This window comes from Cricetulus griseus, chromosome 2, assembly GCF_003668045.3.
Source record: "Cricetulus griseus strain 17A/GY chromosome 2, alternate assembly CriGri-PICRH-1.0, whole genome shotgun sequence".
In the NCBI taxonomy this organism is placed as follows: Eukaryota; Metazoa; Chordata; class Mammalia; order Rodentia; family Cricetidae; genus Cricetulus; species Cricetulus griseus.
The window spans coordinates 318,267,624-318,291,853 of NC_048595.1; the positions used below are offsets into that span (position 1 = coordinate 318,267,624).

At 41.3% G+C, this 24,230-nt stretch overlaps 1 protein-coding gene across 2 annotated transcripts in view; it reads right to left on the reverse strand.

The window, feature by feature from the left end:
* The window catches only part of Map1b (microtubule associated protein 1B), a 93,968-nt gene that overhangs the window by 66,449 nt on the left and 3,289 nt on the right, over positions 1–24,230 (reverse strand). For both annotated transcript variants that reach the window (XM_027401637.2, XM_035440519.1), the window contains exon 2: positions 19,100–19,201. In XM_027401637.2, coding sequence (XP_027257438.1) covers positions 19,100–19,201 — 102 coding nt within the window. The remainder of the gene's footprint in view (positions 1–19,099; positions 19,202–24,230) is intronic.

The following is a 24,230-nucleotide window of genomic DNA, read 5'->3' on the forward strand; positions in this document are numbered from 1 at the left end:
GGTTGTGTGTTTTTCAGAGGTGTACTGGCCATTTTGTGTGTATGTGTGCGTCTCTTTCTCTACCAATCACCTGTATGTATATCACCTGTGTGCATATAAATTGAATGTTCGTTCATACCCTATGCCCATTTTTAATTATTTGTAAGGGTGCCTTATAAAATGTGGAGGACCAAACAAGCATATTAAATTTTGAGTATGAAATGTGGAGCAAATACTTTCAGCCTCTTTTTTTTTTTTTTTGGTTTTTCGAGACAGGGTTTCTCTGTGGCTTTGGAGGCTGTCCTTAAATTAGCTCTTGTAGACCAGGCTGGTCTCGAACTCAGAGATCCACCTGCCTCTGCCTCCGGAGTGCTGGTATAAAAGGCATGCGCCACCACCACCCAACCAGCCTCATTTCTAATTGTGTGGCAATTTAGAGTAATTTTTTTTTCTTTTACACTGTCTTCATCATAGAAATAAGTCATGCCATCTGCTGGTAAAAAAGCAGAATAGTTGGTAATTTCTCACATTTCCATGGTAGTTGCTTTACCACACCAATTAATTTAATACCAGATACCAAAGATGAACAGCTGAATGGGGTTTTTATGACATTCTGGAAGTTCACATAATCCTGTGGCTATCAGTCTTTGATCATATTTAAATATTAAGGCTATTTAAGTTGGGCAGGAGAGGGGAGGGAAAGGCTTCAGGAAGTTAGACATGAAGGGGAAAGCTGAGTTCTAATCTCTATCATAGCTACTTCTGGGGTTAATTTTGGATGTAGCTATGTGAGCCCTGTTTAAAGGAATCATACTAATTCAAATTCTGAATTTTTTAATGAGACAATTAAGGGAAGGAGCCTTTAACATTTACATTAGCAGCAGCTCCAAAGGAGCAGTTTTTAAAACCAATGCTTGCAGCTGGCATAGGAGAAGCTGCTGTCACTTGGTTCTGGATGAAGATGTCTTACCAGCTAATGACCAAACAGCTTCCATGGATTTAACCAGAAAGTGCATCTCAATGTGGGGCTCACATATAACAAGAGCTTCGATTTTTGTTTACTGCTTTGAACTCCCTTGGGAGCAGTCTAGGAAAAGCAGTGTATTCAAAGGAGCTGTGGAAACCGACTCTGTCTAGACATCAGCTGAATACAGTAAGACTTGGTCTTGCTTGTACTCGATGCATACAGGTCCACTGCCAAGTACCAGAGCCAGCACTGACCTGTCTTGACAGACAACAATTAAGTAGCCACCCTCTGTAGGAAGCTGCCCTTAGGAGTGCACTGAGCTGATCTTTTGGGACTGTGAATCACTACTCAGCCTCCAGGAGTTTTATTGAAAACCAAAACACAAACTATCCAAGAAGCCCTTCAATTGTGTGCCATGAACACAGTCCACAGTAGCTTGATCCTCAGGTAGCAGACACACAGATCTGAACCAATCTATAACTGGAAACGAGCAAACAAACCTCTCTATAATGGAGAACATAGAGTTTTAACAATAAAATTAATCCAGATGCTTGAGATTCTAGCTCAGTGGCACATGGATGGAGCCCTGGACTCAACCCTCAACACTGGAAACAACTGATTTTGATTCTGGGGGAGAAAAAAAATAAGCAACTTCCAGACAAGATTTTCCCTGTTGGGCTTGGTAGCTTGAGCTAAATGAGCAAAATTTTAAGATTATTGTTCATTTTTTAAAAATCCAGGGATGTATGAAGAACCTTACATGGTGGTACACACCTATAATCCAAGCACTCTGGAGGCAGAGGCAGAGGGAGAGTGAGGCCAGGCTGGGCAACATAGCAAGGCTTTGTCTCAAAGGCAAAAAAATAAGAAGAGAGAAAAAGGTTGAAAACCAAGCCTGGACACGCCCTGATCAGGAAGCACGTCTGGCCAGCAACTGAGTAAATGGAACAAAACTTCAGGCCCGGTTGGCTTGGAGCAGGATCTGGCAGAAGGCAGGAGTAAAGGATTATGAAAAGCAACCAAGACTATTTCCCTCTTCCCACCATCCAGGCTGAGGGCAGATTCAACATTATCCCAGAGACCCAAACCACGGATGGATGAGTCAGATGACTGCCACGTTGAAAGCGTGGTAGGGCCACAAGTGGAGTAACAGGGGAGATGACCTTAATGTCCCTTCAGCAACCTGGAAGAGGAGGATGTGGCCATCTCCAGACAGTAATTTCAGCTCTCCAGAGCAAGTAATGACTACATGTCTGTAACAGCCTTACTGTGATGACAAGGTAGGAGAGCTATCCTGCATTCCAAGCGACCCAAGGAGTTTGGACAATTGTAGTGGAAGCAACTTTGTATGGATCAAGAAGAAAAAAGAAGAAAGTTCAGGAGAAATTGAGATAAGAGCTCATTTCTGAAGACAAAAAATTTGGTGAACCCCCTGACTCTGCATGGAGCAGTTACAGAGCTGGTACACAGCTGTGGCATCTCCCTTCTTCCCACACAGGACAACATGACAGGTAACCCTAGCAGTGCAGTGTTTCCAGAACCCTCAAACCGAGTCTGGCACGTCCCAGGGTCTTTCCCACCAAATAGCCACCCCAGACCTCATAGAATTGCAGCTGAGGACTTTCAGTCAAATTAATATCATTCAGAATCTTAGCCCTAAAGTATCACTCATATAAACAAAGGCAGCTAGGTAGCTCACCAACCACCCTTCCAGACAGAACAAGAGCAACGGGAAAGTGGGCGATATGTATGCAGTGACAATCCTGACAAAGAAATCTGGTCTGCACCCAACAGAACTAAGTGCTAAGAAGGGTCTGGTTTTACAAACACAGAGACCTGAGTCAGATCACCAAGGCAAGTAAGTTGCTGTGGACTTCTTCCTTGAGATGCTTTCAAAAATGTTTTTAAAATGTCAATTTCCAGGGCTGGAGAGGTGGCTCAGTGGTTAAAAGCACTGGCTGCTTTTCCAGAGGGCTTGGGTTCATTTCCCAGCACCACATGGCAACTGTCTGTAACTCCAGTTCCAGGGGGTCTGACACCATCACACCAATGCACATAAAATAAAGTTAAATAAATTAGGTAAAAAATGATTAATTTTTTTTAAAAAATGCTAATTTCCAAACAAGTAAACAAAACCCCTGCAATTTCAAATGCTCTCTAAAGCAGGTGGCCCTAGATCTCAGAGTCCCTGTGTTTTCTCCGGAGGGAGAGGGGCTTGACAAGCTGCAGTTAGTTCCCTTGCCTGATTCTGCAAAAGCCTTACAGAAAACGGGGGAGCCAAAGGAGAAGAGGGGCTGTAAAGTGAAGGGCAATGCTAGCCTGTTATCTGGAAGGAAATGGTCTCAGGAGGTGAAAACAACCTTTGACAGTTACCGGACCCAGCCTGTGAGGTGTAGTTACTTAGTCAACACCATTGCACAGGTGTGCAGCTCTGGGCAGCTTGGTGAGTTGTCTAGGGTCACACAGCTATGCCAAAGCCAGGCTGTACTTGAGCCTAACTTTTCCAACTCAGAGCTATCAGTTGCTCCAAATAAGGAAAAGATTCCCATTTCTCCACATCAGAAAGGGATTTTCTTCTTATTTTTTAAATTATTGATTTTGTTTATTTTTCTCCAAGTCTATGTTTACTTTTGTTGCTAGAAGTGAAAACTGTTGATAAACTTCAATCCCAGCTCAGAAACTTGTGACCCCGCCTGGCCCTGACTTATTTTTTGGGGGGGAGGGGTAGGAAGGGAATGAAGAGTTCTACCTTGAAACATAACAAATAAGACCTTGAAGACATCCTCCAACAATGCCAATTGTGAAAAAAAGAAAAAGAAAAAGAAAGAAAGAAAGAAAATCAACATTTCAGAGGCAGAGGGGACCAGCTGCCTGTGTCACCTTCCCACCCAACAGCCCCTATGGCTATGCCTTCACTTTTCAGAGCCATTTGCTGCAGCATGGCCTAGGGCCATTGTGGGCTTTCGGAAGAACGGTACTAAGCTTTTGTAAGGGAAGCGATTTCCCAGGCACGCTTTGTGTCCCTGCGCTTTCACTAATTGATAGGCGGGGCTGTGGGGCTTATTTCTGTTCACTCAGCCTCCGTGTGTGTGTGTGTGTGTGTGTGTGTGTGTGTGTGTGTGTGTGTGTGTGTGTGTGTGTGTGTGTGTGTGAGAGAGAGAGAGAGAGAGAGAGAGAGAGAGATCACATTTCTCTGTTTTCAAGTTTTGATTGACTTTTTTCTCTCCTTTTAAAAAACTTCTATGAAGTAAGACACAGTCATTTGTAGCAAAATTTATTAAAGCCAAATTCTTCTTAGTGGAAATGAAAGAGAGAAAAAAAAAAGTCAGTAGAATTTCTCTCCTCATGCTAATCTCCTGTTTAGCATGCAATGACATCATACTATGGGGAGAGGGGGTGTGGACAGAAGGCAATGTAGTGTCTGCTATAATTACAGGGCTTAGTATGCAGGATCAGGGAGGTGGCTGTGAGCAGCAAGCCCTTCTCACCGGGCCTTCCTAGGGATACAATGGGACACAGTAATGCAGTGGGGTCTTGCTGTGACCATACTAAAGGAGCAGAAATCAAAGGACTGCACTGAACAGCTTTTATTTTCTGATGCAAAAACATCTCCAACAAGAGACCACTGAAGTTAAACTGCATTCCCCCCCCACACCATTGAGCCAAATTGAACTGCAGTGCCACAAAAGACAATGTGTGCATATAAAAAAAAATATTGCAAACTAGCAAAAACAGAAAAGAAAGCACTTTTAGATGCATGGCAACACCGTACACTTACAACACAAAATCTCCGTGCATCCCTTGCCATAAGGGCGTTGTGCTGATTTGTAGGAAGCAATTAACCTTACCAGAGGACACTGCTTTCTTTTGTAAAAACAACACTCATAACTCCCCCCTTTAAAAACACAGGTATTGCAGGGCAGCAGTGACACATGCTTTTAATCCCAGCATTCAGGAGGCAGAGGCAGGTGGATTTCTGTGAGTTCCAGGCCAGCCTCAAAAAAAACTAAAACCAAAACTAAAAAAACACGGGGTTTTGAGGTGTATCAAAAAAAATGGCAAGAGAGTAGCTAGCACATTCTCTAACCATGAGGAATTCCCACAAGTGAAGTTTCTATTTTACAGAGTTCCTCCAGTCAGACAGGATTAAGGAAGCCAGTGGGATACAAGGCAGCAAACATGAGCAATCTAATGTGCCTTGTCCAAATTTATGCATTTTTCAAGCAATCCATAAATAGCAACTTCTAGAGTGATACTAAGGGTGAATGTGACCCTTTTGGTAGGTTCTGGGGCTACAAGGAGGGATTGGTTTTTGAACCATACGATAAGGAAGACAGAGATCTCAATCAGTTTCAAACCGTGGAGGGCCATGATTAGACAAAGTGAAGCAAAAAACCTTGCTTCTAGGGACCTTCAAGCTAACACTGTGAGGAAATTATAAGCTCAAAGCAACTACTTATATGAGTGATGCTATAAATCACTCTGCAGAGTGGCCAATGGTACAATCAGTGTCAAGATGAAGCAACTTTCCTAACATTTCTTAGTATTTCCCCAAAGGGTTAAAAGCACTACTCATCACTATAGATATTTTTCTTTTTAAGAACGTGTATCCCAAAACCTGAAAAGCAGAAGATATTGTACTTGGTGAAATATTGGTTTATAGTTCAAAATATCTGCATATTACTTAGAAAAAGAACATCACTCCAGAGTTCAACATAGTGTCACATGCCTGTGATCCCAGCACTGGGGAGACATGGGGGATAGGATCGCTGTAAGTTAAAGGCCTAGTCTACATGGTGAGACTTGCCCCAGAAGGACAAGACACAAACAAAAAGAGGATGCTCTGCTAATTATCATGGAGCCGGTGAACTTGGTTTTTCAATAATTGAAAATTAATGAAATGAATGAAAATGAAATAAGTACGTAACTCACTCTTGAAATTATGGCTTTTGAATTATCTCAAAGATTATAACATGATGACAGCTGTGAATGGCAGATTTCCACAAACAGATTCTATAATACAATGACTGTTTCAACTTAGGCTGAATTAACGTGGGTGACATGGGGACAAAAAAGAATATGCTCTTGTCTAAATTTATGGGTCTTTGAAAAATTAATGAATATACATAAAACCACCACTACCAACAACAAACATGCCCATGGTGATTTAAAGCAAAAATGTTGCTAAAAGGCATGGCAAGGGAAAGGGGTCACAGGAGACAAAATAGATAAAAAGTGATTGAAGCACACATTTAAAAATGTCTCACCCAAGGAAAAAAGTAACAGGTGACATTCATGGATCGTTTAATATGGTCTCACTATCTCCACCCTTCACATGACTTAGAGCCTCTGCGTACTCATTAGAGCAGGCTCATCAGTAAGGAAACTGAGGCTTCCTCCTCTTAAGAACCAGACAGAGCTGGGTACAGAGAAGGTTTCTGTGGGCATGACAGCCTGAGCTGAGTAGTATCTCAGGAAAAGCCCCTGAAAAGGGAGGCAACATTTGGGTGAAAACTCAGGACTCAAGTGGGATATAAGGAGATGCCCCAAGGAGGCTATGCAACCTTGTCTGTTGACGCATGCTGAGCCTGGATGGACATTTCCATGTCTAGGAAGAGAACAAACAGCACTCAAAATGGGACCTTTGGAAAAGGTCTACAGTACAAAATAAAATGAGTACTGGCCTGAGAGTTGGTAGAAAATCATATCTCAAAAAATGGCTTTGTCCAAGGAACACGGTGAAGTTCTGGAAAATAACTGATTCCAAAGATATAAGTCATCTCTGTGACATGATAGAGAACCATCCAAATAGGATGGGCTACGATGCAAGGAAGCATCGTGACACTGACCTACGAAAAGCAAATAGTGAAGATAACTGGCCTGGCAGAGACTGGTCCAGCATCACCTCCTAAGCATCCTGTAAGCAAATGCAGACACGAAGTAATTTATCCACAAGTGCACAAATCTACTTAGCAGAGGTGATTAAAGCCCAGGTTCTCTGTCCCATTGTTCTCAGCCACAGGCCACTTGCCTTTTACGTCTCTGAAAGGTGATAGTTTGTAAATAAATGTCCTGCTACACCTTAGTATTTAAAGGAAATCTATAACTAGGAAATTGCTTATAGTGTAAGTAATCACTGCACCTTTTCGTTTTCTAATATAGCTTATTTTCTGCTCGATAAGGTGATTGTAATTTCTTGAGCCTGTGACATCTCATGACTCACCACTGCACCTTTGTAGACCTAGTTCCTGGCATTACCCTAAGGCTCTTTAACTTAAAGCCTCTTTGTCTCCATGGTTAAAAGATACCTACATTCCTTCTTTCCTACAAGTTTGTTGCCACTGGGAAACAGAACCACATCTGAAATTTAGACTCCTAAAGGACTTTGTTCTGAAATCTGCTCTGTGATTAATTTAAGATCTCTGGTCTTTCTTTTTCTTATTCAAAATATGGTTTTGTTTATTTCTTTTATTTCCTTCTTTTTGAGTTGTAATTAGAACTTTTTGTTGCTAACTATTTTCAAATTTGTAAGGAGGCTACTTACCAGGACTAGGAAAACCCATTTACTGGGTAAAATTTGCCAGCAGTGAAGCTTCTAAGGATAGAATCCTATTTCTAGATGACCCCATGGAGTGAGCTAATTTGACACATTATTTCATTTGTATTTATAAGCTTGAATGATGTTCCAAAGGCTCAAAATAATCCCTGTTCTATGTATAAAGCAATAAAACAAAAAGCAGACAGGGTATAATAGCATATCTAACTGACCATGATGTATGGCCTACTTAAATAACAAACACTGACCTCATGCTAGGTGTCTAAAAATAACCCAAACTAATATCATTTGTAGAAAATATGGCTGTGATTGGATAGTGGGGAGACATACTGTTAAAAAATTGAAATGGAGAGATGAAAAATGAGAGAGAAACAGATGACTTGGGAGGCATGAATGAGTGACAATCGGGACAGCACAATGAGAGAAAAAGAGACAACTGGAATGATACGTGGAGCTAGAACTGCACATGACACACTCCAACAGAAAACATTTTTCTCATAAGTAGGAATATAGTCCTAAAATCACAATAAGAGCTATATTTTAGCAAACGCATTAATCAGTGATAGTTGATTGTCCTTATGAAGCATGATGCATTATCACAGTAGTACATGCTGCACTTCCGCACAGCAGGCAGTACCGGTGTTTACATCTGCATGGACAGAAACCCGTAACGTGTCACTATCTTATGGCATCCTTAAACAATAGTTTCCCAGCTCGGTTACGAGCCAGTGGAACCTCTGTTGTGTGCTTACATGCAAACACACACACACATGTACACATACTATGATTCTTGAACATGTAAGCAGCTGCAAGATGTAGCCTTAAAATTGTAATTTAAAGATATTTTGGGCAATAAGCTTTTTTAAATAATTTAATTTTGCATTCCTTTTAGATCAGTGGTTCGGAACCAGTGGGTCGAGATCCCTTTGGGGTCCCCTCTCAGACAGCTTGTATATCAAATATTTACATTATGATTAATAACAGTAGTAAAATTACAGTTATGAAGTAGCAAACAAAATAGTTTTATGGTTGGGGGTCACCACAATGGAGGGATTGTATTAAAGGGTCTCAGCATTAGGAAGGTTGAGAACTATGTTGTTGATCCAGGCTGAATTTTGTGTTTAGTGCCTTCTTACAGGATCCTGTAATGGAGGAAACAACTATGTGCTATAAACACTACTCTTTCATAGATTTAGAAGGCATACAGGAAGAAGGAACATGTGGCGGAGACTCAGTGAACATGCCTGTTGTACATGGATCAGAACAACACAGATGTAACATACTAGTACATAGTCTTCAAACTCTGAGTTTCAAGCCACATAAAAGACAGACATGGTCTCCTTTCCACCCGACTGTTCCCTCTGCAATGGTTTTGAAGGCACCTGGGGAAAAATAAGTGGGTTGGTCTGAGCCTGGATTCCAAACCAAAAGCAAGGTGTGTTCTCCTCTTGAGTGAGGGTGTCTTTTGGCTCGTGTTTCCAATAAATGACAGTATTTGCTTAAAGGGTGAACTAAAGCAGAGAAAGGTAGAGAAATCTGTTTCCTCTCTCCTTCCTTTCCTCCTCTCTCTCTCCTCTCTCTCTCTCTGTCTCTCTCTCAAATATGACTCCAGAAAGGAGAAGGAATAATGAATTTCCAAATTCATATTGACTACAAATAGTTTGAATATATCTTAGGCTGACATTTAAATTGATTTAGGGTTCTTAGTCAATTCTGAGATGCTTGCCTTAAAAAAAATGACTGCTATCATTGGTTTCTAAATTTGGAAAAGTGTAATCCCACATGGAATAATCATCAGAATCATTGAATGACTGGTCACTATACTGTCATCTATGCACATGATTGACAATGAAGCTATTATATGTAAATAAGTTTCTTTCAAGTTTTAGCATGCTATGTATAGTTTGCTGTGAAGACACAATAATGTCATACAGGTGTTACTAAGTAAATTAAAATAAGCTTTTAGAAAAAAATGATCAAATTAGAGATGGGACAAATAGAACCAGTACTTTAAAGGCCTCAGATGTAAGTGGGTCATGGTGGCTCACATCTTTAATGCCAGCACTCACTTGGGAGGCAGAAGCAAGCAGATCTCAGAGTTTGAGGCCAGCCTGGTCTACAGAGTTCCAGGATAGCCAGAGCTAAACAGGGAAACCCTGCCTCAAAAAAAAAAAAAGCCTAAATAAATAAATAAATAAATAAATAAATAAATAAATAAATAACAAGGTCTCAAATGTCAGTAGCCAATCATAAACCCTATTACCATAAAAAATCACTTTCCATTTGGATAGTCACGGCTTTCTGGTGATGATCACCTGAATGCACATTGGTAATAATCTGATTTGAGCTAGGCTCCCCAAGGGTGTTTGTATCTGCGTGTACTGACTTGTTAAATTGTGTTATGCTAATAGATCATTCACATGACAAGATATGCATAGCTGGTCATGAGCATTAAAATGCAGGCCATTCTCAATTATGTACAGCACACTCAAACTACAGTCAACCCCCAAATCTATATGCCGCAGTCCTTCAGCCTCCTTCCAAATACTTGTAAATCAGCAGCTAGTCTGAGGTGCAAAGCAGCGCCGAATGCCAACATGCAAGCTCTTGTTTAAAGGGGAAAAGACAATGAAGTTATTTCCAATTTGGCATTGTGTAGATAAAACACCCACAAATTTGACTTTTGAAATACTTTCCACACAGGTGTCTGCCATTGTGCAAACACAATTAGTTTTATCTGGCTTGAACCTTCCTTGAAGAGAGATAGGAAAAGGCAAGGGCTGGGAAGTCAACATTCTGAGCATCCTAAGGCTGTGTCTCTTTCCTTATTGACAGTCCTAGTAGGTGGGACAGGCAGATTTTCTAGATCAATTTTTTTCATAGACCTCTTAAACCTGGTTTTAAAAACATATTAAGCTGCATGGAAGACAAGCCCCCATCTGCATTTCAGTGCTGACCTACCGGGGTTACAATCAGCTCCACCCTTTTGCAAACTGTGTTCTGCAGAAGTCCAATCCACAGTGGAAGTGACAGGTCTAAATTCATGCTTCAATAAAACTGAAGCGGTTCATCCAGAGTAGCTTACTCAGCTACAAAAATAAGATGGGAGAGCATGCCCTATATCCCACAGAACTCTTATCCTTTTTTTTTTTTTTTTTTTTTTTGAGTGTTCTGCAGGACATTTACAGGGACCTAACGTAGTTTAATCCCTTTATTTTCAGAAAAGGAAAGGACACAGCAACTTTCCAGAAAGCTCCAGGGCTGACAATAGATAGGCTCCTATGTGGCCCGGGCTGCTGCACAGGTCAGGCTTTCAAGCCTTGAGGAGGAAGGGAGCAGGCCCGCCCTGCTTCCCCTGACAAAGGAGCAGGCAGTTTTCGAAGTGTGCACTCTAGCCTCAGGGCAGTGAACCAGCTAATTCACGTTTATTTCCTTGGAACTTCGAACTGTTACAATCACCCCTAGTGTCTCCCATTCGACCACTTCGTTAGCACTCAGAGATGAAGAATTAAGCATCTACATCCAGGCAGAATTTGGTTCTTTGTCAGGGGTCACCAATCCTTACAATAACTATTTCCACTGGTGAACTGAAGGACTTGGCTCTAAAACAGAATTTCAAACTAGGGAATACTTGAGTTTGGGTTCAAAACTTCCCAGGCCACAAAGAGATGTCAACATCTAAGTCCCAAATCGCATAGATCATATATGTTGGAGCGTATTCTATGCATTTTTTTTTTTTTTAGTGTATCCTCAATGAAAAGAATTTACAGGGTTCTCTTACAAATGTCTGATTTACACACACTGTAAGCTTAGTTGATTGTTTAAGAAAATAATTATAACCAACTCTCAGGCTAGGATTTATCAGTAAGTCATCTAAGTCGTCTTATGCCTGCAGGATTTCAAACTGAACTGCACTTGCTGCCCATGTTTTTAATGACAGACTGTCTGGCAATGGACTCCATCCCAAAAGACATACCACAAAATGTGAGGAGCTCCTCTCCCTTCCAGTGGATCAGAATAAAACTCTCTTTCTCCACCCTGCCCCCCACCCCACCCCACCCCTACAAGATGCATTAAACTAATTACACAATGCTTGAACACCTTGTGGGGCCCTTTGGGTGTCACACACACACACACACACACACACACACACACACACACACACAACTTCTTCTGACTGAACCATACCTCCAAAATTCTGAATTTTGCACTAAGACATGACCTGGAATTCTAGTTGCAAGAACAGTCCCTCCTTATCTAACCAGGCATCCACTGTAATTAAAAAGCAGTTTGCATGGGTCTTTCAAAAACTCCATCTTCCAGGTGAAAGCCTGGCAATGGTAATGACTCTGCAAGATGACAACAGGGCTGTTCATCATGATGGTGGTGTTCACCTAGGTGGCCAGGTATACATTCCATCTTTAATCTTTTGCTAGTAGGGTTTTGTTTTTTTGTTGTTTTTGCCAAGTGTGATATTTTTGCTGAATTTCAGGAACCCCAAAGCAACACTGTGAGGCGGGGGCCTCAGGGCCAGGTGTGCAGCCTTCTGAGCTCTCAGCTACTCCATTCCACACTTGCCTGGGAGGCTCCCACGGGAATCTAGGAATTTGGGCCAGTGGCTCAACAGTGACTGTTGCAAGAACAGTCGTAACCACTGCAATCCCACTTTATTAAGGAAACCCTGGCTTAAGGCAAAGAAAGGACAGATGTAGGGACTTTTCTCCAAGACAACAAAGGCAGTCCTATGTATGTTGCATTTGATCTTGGTCCCTCCATCTGACAATTGAGGTACACTTTGGTTCCTGTTTTTCATCACATACTTCTCTCAAATCATATATGGATTCTCTGGTTTTTCATAGCATTCATCTCACTAGCCCTAAGTACAGGCAGTCCTGTAAGCCCTGGAAGAGTCGATTAAAGTCGCGTTATTCTTGTTTTGTCTTTGTGTTAGCTGCCCAGGCCCTGCAACTCATTTTAAGGTGCTTTCCCAGGCAGGAGTACTTCTTACTTTCCCACATGTCTCCAGGACCAAGGAAACATGACTTCACACACATAATGATTACCCTCAGACCACAGTGCGAAAACAAAAGCGGTGAGCCCTGGAGTATGATGTTTGGAGATACTGGATCGTTGCCGCGGTAGCGGTTCATTAGTCTTGGGTTGCTGCTGGGGGTGGAGCGCTGGTACCTGGGCAACCTTTGTCAACATGGCTAGTCCTGGGTTTGAGCAATCAAAACCTGGGACTTGTTCAGCTTTCCATCTTCACTCCAGATTTTTAGGAATTAAAGTAAATTCCCTCCCCCCACACAAAATTTGTAAATTTAAAAAAGCACTTTCTTTGTAAAATGGCGTTGAGTTTTAAAGGAATGAATGCTGTCTTTTTCTAGCTAAATTATGAAGAGTGAGGATATCTCCTCCCATATTTCCCTTCACACTTCTTTGCTTGTTAGTAAGTACTCAATATCATTTGCCTGAAGTTCGAGACACAATCTTTCACTTATGCCCTCATCTGCCATTCTCTCTAGCACATTACCACAAATACAAAACATGGCCCAAAAAGTGGCAGTAAGAAAGTGTGGGACTGGGACTGTGCTTTTAAAACCTGACAAAAATCATGGGCACTTTAGTCCCTGAAATGGTAGAAAAAAGCACGGAGGCCGCCTGCAATGCCACCCTTGGCGAGCAGTGACAGCTGCCTCTCTGGACTGCACTTAGCTGGACTTAATGGATGGTTATTGGCGTTCCCTAACATGGCTGCTGAGCCCAGGCAGCCCACTTCCTGCCACCTTCCTGCCTATGTGGGTCTGTATCGAGTAGTTCCACAGTGCCCATTAGGAACCCATGAGAGCCATTACTGTCGGCAGACTAAAACATCCTTTCTACTCAGGTTTTAAAAAAAAAAAGTGAGATGAATAGTTATTTCTAGGTGGTCTGAATGAGCCATCATTAACTCCCTAAGGAATGAAGGCGCTTAAACACAGCAATGACACGATGTTTTTTCCTTTATGTTGGCCACACCTGTACCAAAGGAGGGAAATCACCTAGTGTGTTAGGATGTGGATATAAAGAACCCCTGACATTTCAAAGTGGAGAGGAATGCCAATCTCACAGGAATTGAGTCTTGTGCTATATACATCATAAGATTCCGAATAGGCTGGCTCTTGAACTATTTTGGAAATTGCAGGCTATACGCTGCAGTGTGGACCCTGTAGTCTAAAAGGGAACAATAGGACAGAAGCAGGTAAGGCCAAGGGATACTAAGCACACAGCCATCCCTGCAAGTGGGCTGGGTAAGCTTGAACAGGAGGGCCAGAGGAGAGCCTAAGAGTTTGCATTAACTCTTTCCCAGGCAAGCACCATTTACCCCAGTGAGTATTGAACAGAGGTCTGGTTATTTCATGAAAAAATAAGACTTGCCATTTTAACATCAGAGTTCCTCCTGACATCTTGGACAATGGCATGATGAAAAAGAACGAGGGAGCCAATGTGAGCATGGGGATAGGGACCCTGCCCTGACTATGTACCTAGGACAAAGGAAGCAGTAGGGCAAAGCCTTGGCTTTGCAGAGGTCACAGGTTCCCAGAGTGATAAGTCAGTCTCTTGAATGCAACGGGAGCTTGTATTTGTGTGTTTGTTGCTTAAAGGCTGAGAGCAAAGCTGACAATATATCCATAATTCACCATCACAGAGCAGTGGATATACTCTGCAAACGCCACTGAGCCACAATTCTATGTAATGACTAACTATACAGGACTAGGCACAGAAATATGATAAACATATCACAAAAATAGTTGTATCTTTTAAATGTTTGTCATGAGACCTCAACTCATTAATGTGAAAGGAAAGGATTCTCATGCACGCAGTTGAAAGGGTTGGCATTAATTCTCTACCTACACCAAGCTCCAGAAAAGGTGAGCACAGACCTGAAGATGCTCACCTGCAGTTTGTTTGTCTTTCATCATCTACAGGAAAGACATGAGTCCTTAAACAGAACCGCCTGGGTGCACATTTCAAAATCAGTCACAACCATATGAAGGCCTTTGTGAATGTGATCTAGTAGCGATAAAACTAGTCACAGAATGTAAATATGCCAAAGTTGTACTATTTATTCAGCTGGGTGAGAAAATAAACCACAGGAAATCTGAGTTTCTTAAAATTGGCAGAGACTCTAGTCACTGGTGTATTGAAGAGAGAAGAGGAAATGGTGGTGGGATTAAAAGGTTTGGAAGGATGGGTCACCACAATAAGGGAGACAGCTAGGGCTCTCCCACTATGTCACCATCCTTGTTTTCAGTGTGGCAGGCCATGTTGCAAACGGTCTAACCTCTGCTCTACTCCTCAGTACTCTAGCACATTGCCTTCCTTTTGCTCTGGTGCCCCAAGGACTGAGAGTAATGCTGAACATATATCTGAGACTAAACTCAAAGGATCTTGCTGCCCCTACACAAAAGGAGCAGAGACACACCTTCTGAGAATGCCAAAGGCAACTGTTTCTGAGGATCATCATTGATATAAACTAAAAATTATTACAGGAACTTGGTATTTCCCACAGACAATAAGAATCACCACACATACAAGTCCCACAGATTTTCTTTGTGAAGATGGGAAATGGCTACTCATTTATATTTCGTTCTCCAGAAGATAGGTCTCAATGTGTTTATAAACATTAATTCAATCGGTCTTCACAAAAACTGTGAAGTTGAAGTAAGCATTCTGTTTTACAAGCAAGGAAAGTGAGATGAATGCCCAAGGTCATTCAGGAAAAAAAAAATCCATGACAGGGCTAAGAACAAATGTGGGGAGCTGGCTCCAGAATCTGTAACTGTTGCATTGTGCTGATGGCAAGGAACTGGGTTATCAAAAAATTTAACTATGTTAAAAAACAGATAAAAGTGACAAAGGGAGAGAAAAGAGAAGACTGAATGAAACTGGTGTTCTCTTTGGGGAATTCCTTCCTTCCTTCCTTCCTTCCTTCCTTCCTTCCTTCCTTCCTTCCCCCCCCCTTTTTTTTTGTTTTTGTATGAGAGAGGTGTCTCTCCATCAAAATCATGGGATATTTCCTATGCCCTCAGAAGATAATGTTGCCTGTAACTACAGTTAAGCTTGGGGAAGAAACAATAGAAATGGAAGTGAATAGAATTCTATGCATCACAGCAAGCCTGAGCTTCCATTAAAGGTCTTGCTGATTCTTACTCCTGGAGACCTGCAACAATGACTCAAATCCAACATCATTAAGGCACAAAAATCATATACACAAACAAAAGCTTTATGATGCCATGGGGACTCAGAAATAGAAGGACATATAACATGTTGCTTTATGTTACAAAGTCTCAGCTGCTGAGCTGTCTCTTGAGTGAAAGATAGGCTGTTGTCTCAGAACCACTGTGCCTGCTAGGCCGGGTCTCACAGGGCCAGAAAGCTTCAATCAGGGAAAATCTGCAGGGAATGGCCTTGGTACACAGCAGCAGGAGTGTGCGTGAGGCAAGTCCATGCTCAGCTGGTTAGAGACACTGGCGTAGACTTCAGTGGCTAACAAGTCCCCAAATTATATAGTCTGCCAATGCTACAGGATAGGACTTCAAGACCTCTGGATTGATGTTCTGAAGGATTCACACTGTGCCAAGCCATCTAGTGTACAAAGGGCTACCTATATCCCAGGTTCTGAATGACAAATCAGACTACTTTTGATTGAGACATGATTGGACTCCCACTGAACCCCAAAGCCCCAATACAAAGTCTACAGTAGTATGAGAGTAAGGGCCTAGTTCCACCCACATGGTCTGCCCTTTGCAATTAAGCCAATACTAATTTTTCATATATGATCTCTGATTCTTAAAAATAATAAAGGAATTAACAATGAATATAAATGTACAATGGGCCTGACATCCGCATGCGCCCTTGTCTACTGAGTCTACAAATATTTTACAATAAGGCTGCTAGTTAAAAACTCACCAACCCAAATCAACCAACCAACCAACCAACAACAAATTTGGGTTTTTTTGTTGTTGTTGTTTGTTTGTTTGTTTGTTTTTCAAGATAGAGTTTCTCTGTGTAGCCTTGGCTGTCCTGGAGCTCGATCTATAGACCAGACTGGCCTCAAATTCACAGAGATCCATCTGCCTCTGCCTCCCCAGTACTGGGATTAAAGGCATGTGTCACCAACACCTGGCCAAATAAACCTATTTTATGCCTAGAGTGCAGGACTTTATGCCGCTGTGTGTGTGACTGTTAGATGCCTCTTCCTCCCCTAAGAGCAGAAGTGTGACAAAGGTCACAGTTATTCTGTTACTCACTTCACCCTTCAGAGTTCATGGCATATGCTAGGCTCCATTGAAATAGTTATAAAGCAACTGAACGTCCTGGGTTTTTTTGTTTATTTCTTTTTGGGTTTTTTGTTTGTTTGTTTGTTTGTTTTTAAGGACTCCATCATTAATCATATTCCTTGTCTCTAAATAGACTTAGACTTTTGAAACTCTAAACGAGGCTTGGCTGATCCCACTTTAAGTAGCCTGAGAGACACAACTCGGCTTTTAATGAGTTTCAAGTAAGTGGGGAAGAGACAGGTAGAGGAGAATTAGACTAAATTTCTTTGGTGTTTTCAGGAAACTTTGATAAAGGTTTCCTTGAGCTCAAAGTAAGGATCATCTTGCTATCTCCACCCAATCTGTGTTCTTGCCCTTTAGCCTCTTTCCACAGCACTTGAGATTCAATATGAATCATGCCTTTGGTATTGACAGGTTTTAGAATTTGGATTAAAGAATTTTAGATTTGGGGGTTAAAGATACAAAGACCCCAAACCCAAAATCTCCAAAAATGTGAGACTCTTCTGGTTCTAAACATTTTAGATATAGAATACTTAAACTGTAGTAGAGTCTGAGTTAGAAAACTCCATGCCTCCACAGGGGCACCATGCATTGGCTTTGCTCAGAGGGAAGCTGGGGCACACTGAGGGACACTCTAAATAGTAACTTATTCTGCAGCTGGCCAGAATGCTAAGGGCACTGTTCATACAGAAGCCAGTCCCCAATCCCAGCCCTGATACTACTTGATAGGTGACCTGTTCTTAGCAGGGGACAGCAGGAGGAACAGGATAAATCAGGCTAACATGCAATTTGTAGAGATTTCTCTTTCTAGTTTCCAGAACAGTTCAAGATAGGGCTTTAGTCCAGAGAGTGTTAACTCTTCAGCAGTTTTTTGCAATCTTTCATTTTGCAATACACATTTGTCTTCACATAAAGACAATCCAAATACGAACGTATACAATGAAAGCCACATGTTTACAAGAGAAAGAAAAAGTCTTACAAATCAGAAAGGGGGAAGAACCTACAGAGACACTTGGCTTTTACTTGTTGAAACAAACATACTTGTCAAAGAGCACTTATTTTTTATGAGGTGGTTACAGGGATTTGCAAGGCATGAAAATAAAACAGAATAATGAGAAAATACCTTAAGCTGCACCTAGCCTTCAGCTAAGTACGGGCTGATGGTCCCTAGACAGCGTCCTCCCCACCCCACCCCTCACCTACCATCTTCTCTAAGTTCTGTGCTTGAAAGCTACAGTTGCAGGTCACTGAAATGTATGGGGTTTTATTCTAATCTCAAATTCAAGAGGAAAAGTAAGGGGCGGTCCCATGGCCATATTACTGAGTTAAGAATGTCTCATGAAGGCATCGTTTGGTATCTCAGTACATGCAGGATAATGGAATATGATCTAATCATCTAAAAAGTCTAACCTTCATTCCTGATGTTCTGTTAATGCCAATAAGAGCACAGAGAAGAGAGGCATATAGACAGAAAACTCCTGATTTTACACAAGTTTCAAATAATAGTCAAAAAATAAAACGTTACCATTTCAATAGCAACCCTTTTGACTGACATACCTGGGTTTAGAAAGTTCATGACTGAGAAAACTGTTTTATGATGCCCAAATGGGACCAGATGGGAGAAATGCATCGCTCACAAAGGAAGAAGAGATGATTCTGCATAAATTATCACCAAAGCAGAGATGTGGGTGGTGAGCATCCTCACTGAGAGGGTTGTCAGGGAACAACTTCATATGTGACCATTGTTTGTGTCCTTACCTTTGATTCTCTTTTTTATTCTGAAATAATAAGGCTGGAATGTCAGACTCTTCCCCACACTAAGGAAGATCTGTGAACTGAAAAACGTCCTTTGTGTCTGAAATGCCATGTGGCCTTCCTTTTTCTTTCTAGAGAAGGGAGTTGGAGGATCATTGGGACACCCAATTTATACTCATAGCTTTGAGTAAAATTAATACTGAAGCAGTCTGTAATCCCTTCATGTCAGAGAGATTGAAACAAAAAAGGGAAATAACCTGAACTTTGAACCCTCCCACCTAGAATCCATTCCCTAAATAACCCACATGTTAATCACTTAAATTCTACTTTCTTAGGTTGTGGCTACTGGCTAAAGTCACTGACACAAACAAAATACAATGAGAGGAAGATTTTTTGTTGTTGTTGTTTTTGTCATGTCCCCTACTTCTCTTCCCCCCACCACCTATATGCTAGGCAAAGCTTTCCAGCCAATAGCCACACCTCTTTCAAGATCTAGGCTAACACTAATAGAAGCCTCACCTGGAACTTCAGGAGAGAATCTTGCAGAGTGTCGAGATACGAAAAGTTTGAGTTCTTGGTCCAAGTTGCATTCAATCAGGTTTGTGTCCCATGATCGGATCCCTGTGGAGGAAAAGGAAGACAGTTGGCAGGCTTCCAGCGAGGCACCTCCCAGTAGGCTTGGAAAGCACCCCTACAAAGGTTTCTCGTGCCTTTTTCTGGAGAGTCCCTTGACTAGCAATGGATGCCCACAGATGGAGAAGGAGAGGTCCCTCCACTGAGACACAGGACAGAGAACTGACAGTGGGGCTGAGGTTCTGCCCTTCATAAAACATAAATGCAGCACTGCTGGAGGCTGCAAAGAAAACAGTTATTAGGGTAATGGCAGACTGAAGAACAGAGAGAAAGGGCAGCTAAGAGGCTGCACACCAATGCCAGCTTCTTCAGCTTCTTCAGGATCCAAGACTACACGTCAGTGTCAGATGCAAGTGGGATGGGAAGCCACCATTCAAGCCCAGGCCTCTGGTTTCCAAAGGATGTTCTTGCAGTGTGCTTGTGTGGTTTCTTCTGTACTCATTTTTTTCACCTTAGTTTCTTGACCTCTGGATGTCAATCCAAAATTGTGTGATCCGTAGTAAGCATGTGGAACTCCAGGCTTGGCCTGAGACTCCTACCAGTCATTTCTTTTATCTAATCAACTTGTCAGGGAGTGTTTTCATTCACAATTGTAAGTTGTGTTGATTTTTTTTTTTTTATCCAGAAGAAAAGAAACAGAAAACTGGCAACTTTTTATACTTGATAAGACTCTGATGGGATTGGGAAAGGGCATGAACTTCCTTGCACTAGCCTGGAAGGAACAATTAGGGGCCAAAGTAACCCACAGTAAAGAATGAGAATGATGATGGTTTCTGGTTCAGGCCACACCTCTTAAGTCTCTTCCTTACCTCTCCTCCCCCTCCTCATCCCAAAAGGGATGCCTCAGAGGGAACACAGAGAACATCAAGTCAGGAGAAAACTGGGCATAAGCCTGGAAAACCTGTGAATCCCATAAGCCAAGACAGCTCATGTGTATTTGTGTTCATGTGTAAGTGCTTAGACTTTCCTCCACAGATTGTTCATGATGGAGCCAGTACATAGCACCATGACTATACACTGGTATGAGCATCCTTAACTGCCAGGGGCCAACTTCTGAACCAACAAATATTTATTATCCTACTCCTAAAGAGAAGGGCTTGAGCCCTTAGGTCTAACTCTGAAAGCGAACTATCTCTAACAAATGGCCAATGATTGGTTGACTGATTGATTGGTTGACTAATATTTGTGCCATTGGCCTACAGGGATTAAGTAGCAGTGCATGAAACCGACCTCTAAATCCTTAATGTATGCCTGTATTTACCATCGTTTATGATTGATTAAATGTTCTTATCCTAGGAGTGATCATGTGCATTATACATACAATAAAGATATATAACAATATCATAAATACATGTAATAACTTAATTAAATATATATTAGATATATATCATTTAAAAGAATGTGGTTCTCAGTTCACTGTACATGTAAAGCTATCTTCAACGTCATTCTCTCTCAATTTTTTTTTTTTTTTTTGAGACAGGATCTTACTACACAACCAAACCAGCCCAGAACTTATTCTATCTAGTCCAGGCTGCCTTTGAAATTGTAATTCTGATACCTGAGCTTCTAGATTGTTGGACAAAGACTGTTTCCATCAGAGGAAGATTTTTTTCAAACAGCCGTATTCCCCTTAGACAGAGGCAGAATCTCTCATAGGACTAACGGGAAGAATTCAGACAAGAAAGAGTTAACATTCCCAAGGAGCATTCCTAAGGAGAGGCTAAATTATAAGGGGAAATTTTATGAGTCTCCCTGGAAACATTAAATGGCCTCAGTTTGCATTTGTGCTAATGGAATATTTAAATTTTAACAAGAAAGGCATGTTGAGAGTTTGTGAGTCTTTTTAGTGGAGAAATGATAAATGGCTTCTTTTTGTTCCCCACAGAGCTTGACAGGTTGAGAGGTCTGAATTCATTAGAATATTTTACTTCAACATATACACTCTATACTAGCCTCGTGTAGAAAGCCATTGAGTTTCTGTCTGAGTAGCTTAATTGGGACTGTTGACGGAGCTCCACTTTGTCTTCCGGCTTGTCAAGCTGGGTCAATAAGTTAATAATGAGACATATGTATTTAAATTAAATTCATACTATTTTTCCATCTTTGTTCTAAGTAACATCTAAATGGCTACATTATTTGAATGACTTCATCTGGGGCTAGGTACCCACTTGCCCTTGCACTGTTGTTCGTCATTTTCCCCCTGTCACGACACAAGTGGTGAAATGTTCGCTTTATATTCATTTATGCATTTTACATTTATAACTAGACAATAGAAAAAAATGCTCAACCTTAAGAAATCATTGAGCTAATTTTTAAATTAAACAAGTAGACAGCTAATAAAAATAACTTCCCATGTGCAAACTCCCAATGAAATGAAAACTTCAAGGTTCTTTCTAAGATAGCAATTTCCAGCCAAAGTATTTCTTAATGATGCACAATCGCTGCTGCAATTTATAAAATAAAGATTACAATGAACTCGCTGGCTACTTTAGGTGGAAATGAACGTTTTAGAGCCATATCAATTTTGGAAATAAGAGACTTAGTTATGACTTGGTCCCTTATGCTGGATATTATTAATAAAGGGAGACTAATCTCAGTAAGGATTGATTGCTTTTTACTAATCTTCTAGATCTGCCTCCTTTATTGCCTAACTGGGAGTCAAAGTCGGAACCCTCATGATGATAAGCCATTGTCATGTTCTGGGTCTGGACTCCATAGGCAGAGGGGATGCCCAGGTGTTGTTAAGAGGGTCTGAAGAGATTTGGAAGCAGGGAACACAAGCTGTACACCTCACCCTCTTTTTTTTTTTTTTTTTTTTTTTTTCTGATGATGATCCTCTATTTCCAAGGACAAGCTCTTGATTGAGGCTTTGATTTTGTAGCAATAAGAGGACTTCACTCTGACTGGACTACCCAGGGGCTAACAACTGGAGCCACTGGAGGTAGTAAATAAGCCTCTGTGTTTCAAATGCCTGGGCTCAAGGGGCATCTGGCACTCAAGAATGCTCCTTTCTGGCTCAGCCCTGGGAAGCAAGCACTACTGACCAGGTCCATCCCAGGTGACTAGGAAGCATCCAACCATCTTTTCTTTTCAGTTCTCTCACTCCAGGTGGTAGCAGTGCACAAAGAAGCCAACATGCACGTGGTTTTAACAGATGGGGAAAAAAGGGGAAGGCCATTTCAGAACAAGTCGAGGTGAAGAAGGGAGAGGAGCGTAGGTCTCCGGGTATGCAGGCTACATTGTGCCAAGTGTACCCTGATGATGGAGGAATTTGGGGTTTAATAAAAACCAAAAAAGCGCCTCTCCTTTAATGGATGAAAACTGTATATTTCTAATAGAAGCAGTAGACCAAAGGAAGGAAAACGAATGGACCACCAGTGCATGCAAAGCTCAGGGGTTCCATGTGACAGTTACGTGGGCCTTTCATAAGCTGTTTTCCTCAATGGGTCCAATTTAATTGTTCCCTTTGAGAAACAGGCTTTTGAGTATTTCTTGTAAATATCAGAACAGCCAGCCTATAATCCTATGATTCTGTTTGGAAAACAACACTAAAAGGTAACCTGAACCTAGAACACAAGTATAAGTCCAGAGAAACAACTAAAAAGAAAATGCTAAGCGGCTTTTTAGAGAAAAGATTTCCCTGGTTTCCTTTGACCCAACCTTTGGTTTGCTCTTCTCTTTACAAAGCCTGTAATCTAATGTCTGTAACACATTTGTGTGTAATGCAAATGACATCTTAAAGAACATCATTTCAAAGCATTGGCAGTGAAAAACTCACTGTCTTAGATAACATCTTACAACAGAAGCAAACAAACAGTGATTTATAAGAATTTATTTCTTAATCTAAAAGTTAGAGGTTACTTTGGGAAGTAAGTTCTCAGGGAAGGTTAACAGAAAAGCACCAATTTAATGACCTTCCATTTGAGGACTGACCGGCTTGTGTTTTAACTTGGATCACAGAGCCCTTAGTGGGTAACGCCAATTAGGCAGCGCAAGCAAAATAATCCATCTGCCTTCTGACTTTGGAAGTGTGAAGACAAATATAATAAAAGTAACACATTCTAGCATCTCTTTAACTCCCACCATATATGGTTTTCACTTTTTTTTCCTTGCTAGAAGAAAATGAAAATTAAATCCCGAAGCTTTCCCAGGCTTTTAATTTCCTGGCCTGCCATCTTGGACAGAAGCATAATGGGTAAAGCAACATCAGACTGTTAGATTGTAACCAGCTCAACTCACATCTAAAGATCCAAGGCAGTGGATATTACAGTTATCTATTTTCTCAGGAGCACATCTTGTTCATTCCCAGTGTCACCTAGAGGGATAGTTGCCTTATAATAGTAATTGAAAGCCTCAAGCTAACATGTAGATGGCTTAGTTTCTTTAAAAAGAATGGCATGAAACAATGAAAACACATTGCACCAGGCTTTAAAATTCAGTTTGTCAGGTTATTGTTGTGTAGAGCCTATGTATTGAAATATACCAAATGACAGCATTTTTCTAAAAATAAATTAAGCTAACGCCACATTGGGGCTAATTGAGGAGGGACAAATGAGTCAGTTGGTGGTAGTCACTATGGTGGAATCAAGTCCTATATAACTACATCAGTGTAGCTGGACCAGTGTAAGGAAACACTATTGTTTGAAGCTCTGGGGAAAGAAATGATCAACTCTTTTTGACTTTGTGCTTTTCGAACACAACTGAGCAAGTAAGAGCAACCATTTTTCTTCCCTGGGCTCAAGAAGCTCTTAGCATCCATACTGGGGTGTTTCAGGCCAATTGTTTTTACTACATTATTTACCATCCCTCTGCAGGAGTCGAGACTATTTTTCAGAGTGCCCTGGGTAATCAATCAGATGGCAAATATACCAGTCTCCAGGGTCTCTAACTGCACAGTGCTTGAGTTTGGATGGGAAAGGAAGGGGAAATAAGAAAGCTAACAGATGAGAAGCTGTTTTCCCAGCCTGCAGGCAGCTCACAATCAGAGCTGAGCCCCCTGGAGCAGCTCCATCTTGCT